Genomic DNA, 6,048 nt, shown 5'->3' with positions numbered 1-6,048 from the left:
TGACTGCGGCGGCGGCGTGGATGCCCGCGGTGCATGCGGTGGTGTTGCGACTGCGGGGCGGCACGGTGGACAGAGCCCTCACGGTTGGCCGCGCCGTGGACACGGTGCTGATGGACGACGTGTGCATCACGAACGGCGTGGCTGTGGTGTTCGACGTGCCTGCGATGCTTCCCGGCGCGCTGCGCATTGAATTGAGGAACTGCGTGTGCGACGGCGGTGCGCAGATCTACGTGCGGGGCTACAGCGGCGAGCCGGCGAGTGACCGGAGCCTGGAGGTGAGCGTGAGCGGGCTGTCCGGGAGCTACTGCTCGCTTGTGTTTGTGCACAACCTGCCGGCACACACGAACGTGACGGTCCGTGACTCGACGATTGTGACGGCGGGGCCGATGCGCTACTCGCAGCTGAGCGGGCTGACGGACGCGGTGGCGTCGCCGCTTGTGCTGCACGTGACGTCGCTGTTGCAGACGCAGCTGCGTGTGAGCAACACTGTGCTGAGGTCGTTGCAGGCGGGCGGGTCGGCGGTGTACGTTGGCGGCGGCGTGGACCTGCTGTCGAGCGCGGTGGTGCTTGACGGCGTGTCGCTGGAGGCGTCGGGCGGTCCGACCGCGTCCGCGATGCATGTGTCGTCCTCGTCGCGTCTCAGTCTGCGGAGCCACTCGGTGTTCTCCGTGACGAACGTATCGGTTGTGAGCAGCGGCGGCGGCATTGTGCTTGGCGAGCACCTCGAGGTGTTTGATTCGGTGCTGCGCTTTGTGGGCGTCGAGGGGTCTGTTGCGTCGTCGCTGGTGCGCTGCGACGGTGGGACGGTCGGTGTCGGCGGGTGGCTGGAGCTGCGCGACGTGTGGGCGGTGGGCGAGGCGTCGTCGGTGGCGTCGCTGTCGGGGGTGACGCTGAGCGGCGGTGCCGTGTCTATTGCGCGCTGCGCTGCCACTGGCGCGACGCTTGTCTCCGGGCTGACGATCACGGGCGGTGTCGTGTCGGTGCAGTGCAACCGTGCCGGCGGCCGGGTGCTGCAGGGCAGCGACGACTACCGCATGGCCGGCCTGCCCTCCGTGAGCGTGGTGCCGTGCGACGGCTGTGTGGCAGTGCTGGCGTGCTTTGATGCGCTGACGGCGTCGTTCTCCGACTGCGTGTGCAGCTGCCGTGCCGGCGGCGTGGGCGAGGCGTGCCTGCCGTTCGACGTGCCGCCTGCGAGGGCCGGCGGTGGTGGTGGCGGTGCGGAGGGCTGCGTGAGTGGCGTGACGCTGACGGAGTCCGTGACGGTTGGCGACGGGCGTGCGACGGCGTGCTTTGACTCGGTGGTGTTCAGCGGGCCGATCACTGTGGCGGTGGAACTGCGCTTGATGGACGCGTTTGCCGACGCGCTGGACGTGACGCTGCGCCACTGCGTGCTTGCGGGTGGCGCGCAGCTGCGGATTGGTGGCCTCAGCGAGAGCACGGCGCGCCTGATGCCCCACGCCCTCGTCAACATGACGAATGTGACGTCGCTGGAGGGCACGATTGTGCTGCATGGCGCGATGCCGCTGCACTCGAGTGTGCTGCTGGCGAACTCAACGCTGCGCGCGACGGTTGGCGGGTCGCAGTACGTGCCGACGACCCATAGACACGAGGAATTTCGGTACGGCCCCGCGCTTGTCCTGGACGGTGTCCGGCTTCTGTCGACGCGGTTTGTCATGACGCGGTCGACGCTGGTGTGTGGCGGGGGCTCGTGCGCTGCGATCCTCGTGGAGCGCGGCCTCGCCGTGAACCTGTCCAGTGTCTTCTACATGGACAACTGCGTTGTTGGGTCGCGGGAGCACGTGATTTACGCTCTTGCGTCGTACATGCGTGTCAGCGGCGGCTCCGTGTTCTCCATACAGAACAGCTCGTGGATTGCTCCGAGCACCGAATATTATAAAGGCGCGTGTGTGTTTGAGGATGTTGTTGTGGATGGTGGCAGCGTGCTGCAGATTGTGTCCAGCACGTTCCGTCTCGGCTTCGCCATGCTCATTGCAAACACGCTGACTGTGACTGGTGGCAGCTGGCTGGTGCACCGCAACAACGAGTTCCGCACCGCCTACGTTGTGCACGTGGCCAAGGAGAACGGCGTGGTGTTCTGCGACCAGAGTGTGTGGTCGATATTTCACAACAAACTCACGTACGGCTCGTACTCGTCGACCATTGCACACATGACAAGCAACTGGCCACCACCATCCGACTCGCGCCCGATAATCTACGGCATGTGCAACGAGCTAAGGGGCTCACCTGTGACGAATTACGAAGACGACCTCAATATTGGAGCACCCGTGGCGGCACTGGACTGTGGCGCGTGCACTGTGGACGCCGTGTGCTTTGCAGCGAGGACGAGCAGCATCAGCGGCTGTGAGTGTGAGTGCGCTGCTGGCGGCTACGGTGACACGTGTCTGCCAGCTGCGGTTCCGGACGGCCTTGGGCCGCTCCCGCTCCCCGACGCGAAGGACACGGAGGTCCGCTGCGTGCACGGTGGCAGCATCAGCTCCGTGGAAGTCCCGGCTCCCGGTGTGCGTGGTCTGTGCTTTGTCAACGTGACCTTCACCGCCGCGATTGTGCTGGACCTGTCGTATTTTGACGCGCCACAACAGACACTCAACATCACACTGCTGCAATGCGTTCTCATGGGCCTGTTGATCAAGGGGAGTGGTGCGCGTGTGCACGTGAACGTGACATCCTCGGTATTGGATGCTGGTGAGTTTGCGTTTGAGGGTGATTTTGGTGCGAGCTCCCAGATACTGGTGGTAGGCAGTACGTTTGTGACGACGTCGAGCCACGCCATTTTATTTTTAAAGGTTTTTTTTTGGGTGAACTCGACGCTGCTGCTACTTGACAACCGCATCGAGGGAAATGTTCACTCAATTAATTTCTTTAGTGTTGTTGTTGATGGTGGCGGGATCATTGTGAAGGGGAATACGCTGAGGGTAACGGAGGAGGATCACGGTGCGGAATCAGCCTTTTGCGTTTACGCTGTTGACGTGAAGAACGGCGGCTACATTGACGTGGAGAACAACACGATGAACGCAGTAAATGGCATTTATTTTTATGAGGGGACCACCGTGAGCTCCGCGGGGCTGCTGCGAGTGGCGGACTGCGCCTTTATTGGCAGCACGAAGGTTTCGACTTCTGCGCTGGTGTATTTGTATGGCTCTTTGACAGTCGAGGGCGGTGCGCAGTGGCGTGTGGAGGGCAATAGCGTGGGTGCAGCCTCAGTATTAACTATTCCTTATTCCTGGCACGAAATTCAGCTGTCGGGCAGCGGCACTACTGTGGCGCTTGCACACAACGGTCAGGTGGGCTCGAGGGTTTCATTCGCCAAATTTCTCCCGTCGAGCATTGTCGTGACGTTACCCGCGCGTTTTGTGGTTGGGTGCAACCTGCAGGACGATGAGGAGGTGTCGTACGACGATGTGTTTCCGGAGGACGTGGTGGTATTCGGGTGTGGCACGTGCAACGACGACGCGGCGTGCTACATGCCAGGGACGGAGTTGGTGGACCGCGGCTCGTGCTCGTGCAGCTGCAAGGACGGATGGCATGGCGCGTCGTGTCTTCCCTTCGAGGTGCCCGACACGGTTGTGCCGCCCTTGCCGGAGAGAGCCGTTGACGGTGACACGAGCTGCGTGGTGAACAAGACGCTGACGAACCTCACGCTGACCATGTGGAAGACGCACCACTGCTACGTGGGTGTGACGTTCAGCGGCGTGGGTGCTACGCTGACGTTTTTCCTCAACAGTATGCCGCTGCATCTCCCCATCAACATCACGCTCACTGGATGCACATTCTGTGGCGGTGCCGTGCTGCAGTTTGTTGGGGGTGCTGAGGTGGCCGAGTCAGCCGGCGTCCTTATCCGCGTGAGCCGGACGGTGATGCGGTCCTCTGTCGTTTTGTTTTTACTTGCTCTCCCGCAGCACTGCGACATCGCCGTCACGGAGGTTGACGCGGTGCAGACCCTCATGGTCGAATTACCGGGCACTGTGAGCAGAGTGCTGAGCGTATTGTTTTTGAAGAACGTCTTGTTGAGTGCGTCAACGCTGCTGGTCAGCAACGTCAATGCGCGTGCAACGAAGCGTGATGCGTTTGGTTTGTACTCGACCGGGACGCTGACGCTGGTGGGTGGCAGCTCGCTGTACGCGCGTTACTGCAGCTTTGATGGGTACATGCATCTGTTGTATGTGTACATGCCGAGTGTGAGTGAACACTCTGTTTTTGCGCTGCTCAACAACAAAATTTCCTCCGGGACAAGTCTGCTGTATCAGCTCCAAGGATTGAGCGTCTCGGAACACAGCGTGTTGCGCGTGGTGGGGAACAGCGGTTCCGTGTCATACGTCATCCTTGCAGACGGCTCGTGGACCGTCCAGCGGTCAAGCTGGCTGGATTGGCGCGACAACGACGTTGGAGTGGGTGCGATGTTCTACGACAGTGGCTCTGCTTTTGTAAGCATCGACGGCAGCAGTGTGGTGACGCTGACGGGCTGCAAGATGGGCTTTACGGGGTTGTCGGTGTCTTTGCTATCGCGGGTTAACGCTGGCTACCGGTTCGTTGCTGGGTGTCTGACGGTCGCGGGAAGAGTTTTTATGACGGCAGCAGAACTGGAGCTGAACAGCATCACCAACGTGACGACGGTTGCCGCGTGCGGGCAGTGCACGAAGGAGGGCGACTGCTTTGCTCCGCTGACGACGGCTGTCATTGACTGCAAGTGCCAGTGCGCTGCTGGAGGGCACGGCGATGTGTGTGTCCCGGCGCCTGTGCCTGCTGGCCCGCCGCCACCACCGCCGCCGCCAGTGCCGCCCACACCGCCACCGTCGCCGGTTGGTGAGTGCATCAGCGACATGGTGTACCCCGAGGTGGCGCAGGCTGTGGGCAGCGGGCTGTCGTGGCTGTGCTACCGCAACGTTACGTTCAGCGGGGGCGGCATGAGCCTGACGGTGCTGATAGGCGCGATGACGGGCGACGTGGCGAACGTCACGTTCGATGGATGCACGTGGAGGGACGGTGCCGTGCTGTTGCTGTTGGGCAATGCGTACGCCACTGTGGGGGCGCTGAACATCGTCGTCACCGGCAACACATTTAGTGACGCGCTGCTCAGCCCGGAGGGTGTGTTTCCACCGCGCACGAACATCACGATCAGCGGGAACCGCTTCACGGTCACGAGGCCGATCCCTCGGTCGGGTTTGGACGTTGGCAGCCCGTCGTGTGTCGCGATGAATGGGCTGGCGATCAGCAATGACTCCGCGGTGGTGCTGAGCGGCAATGTTTTTCAGAGCGTGACGGCATCGTCAAGCGCCATTTACGTCGTTGAATCTTCTCTGAGGGTGTGGTGGCACTCAGTGTTTGCGGTGGTGGGCAACACGTTTCATATGGCTGGCAGTACGTTGATATATCTTGAAGGGTCTAGCGAGTCCTTGTCACTGAGTGTACTGAACAACTCTGCCGTGGTGATCCGAGACAACATTGTGTCGAGGCCGGTGCGGTACTTCGTGTATTTTTTTTTTGCATTACGTGTGGAGTCTTTTTCAGCGGTTGTGTTTCAGGGCAACGAGATGCAGGGAAGCTTGGTTGTGTTTTATTCAAGCCACTCCTACAACATCTACTACAACTCCTGGCTGCAGTTGAGCGGCAACCTCTGCCGTGAATCCCCATCGGAAGCTTTCCTCTTTATTAACCCCGAGGTGAATCTCCGCGACTCCACGGTGTCAGTATCTAGCAACCAATTTTTATCCAGCACAGGCACGCCGAAAGTGCTGCAGATACTCAAAAGGTCCCGCGATCTCACAAACGGAGCGATTGTGGCTGCGTGCAACACTGTGAACGGCGAGGAGGAGGCGAAATACAGCATCCCGTCCGTGTACAATGCCACATTTCTGACCTGCGAGGACCCATGCACTCTCGCGGCATCGTGCTTCCCTGCGTACACGACGACGGCCTCGAGTGATGGCTGTGCCTGCACGTGCGCGGAGGGCGGCCATGGCGATGCGTGTCTGCCCGTTGCTGTCCCCGAGCCCTCAAGCACTGACGGCGCCGACTTGTGCGTGCGGGGAC

At 61.2% G+C, this 6,048-nt stretch overlaps 1 protein-coding gene across 1 annotated transcript, besides 2 other annotated features; it reads left to right on the top strand.

Annotated features, from left to right (window-relative positions):
- Nucleotides 1-6,048, top strand: Tc00.1047053507581.9 (dispersed gene family protein 1 (DGF-1), putative; the record flags this gene model as incomplete). The annotated part of the gene is made up of 1 exon (XM_799392.1): nt 1-6,048. A coding segment is annotated over one exon (6,048 nt), but the record flags the coding sequence as incomplete, so codon positions are not given.
- Nucleotides 1-6,048: a sequence feature (areas not merged during assembly with more than two copies in the genome that could not be assigned to a particular haplotype).
- Nucleotides 4,767-4,817: a microsatellite.

This window comes from Trypanosoma cruzi (genome assembly GCF_000209065.1).
Source record: "Trypanosoma cruzi strain CL Brener chromosome Unknown tcruzi_1047053507581, whole genome shotgun sequence".
Taxonomy (NCBI): Eukaryota; Euglenozoa; class Kinetoplastea; order Trypanosomatida; family Trypanosomatidae; genus Trypanosoma; species Trypanosoma cruzi.
The sequence above is the reverse complement of the archived record's forward strand: the minus strand, read 5'-3'. Positions and strand labels throughout refer to the sequence as shown.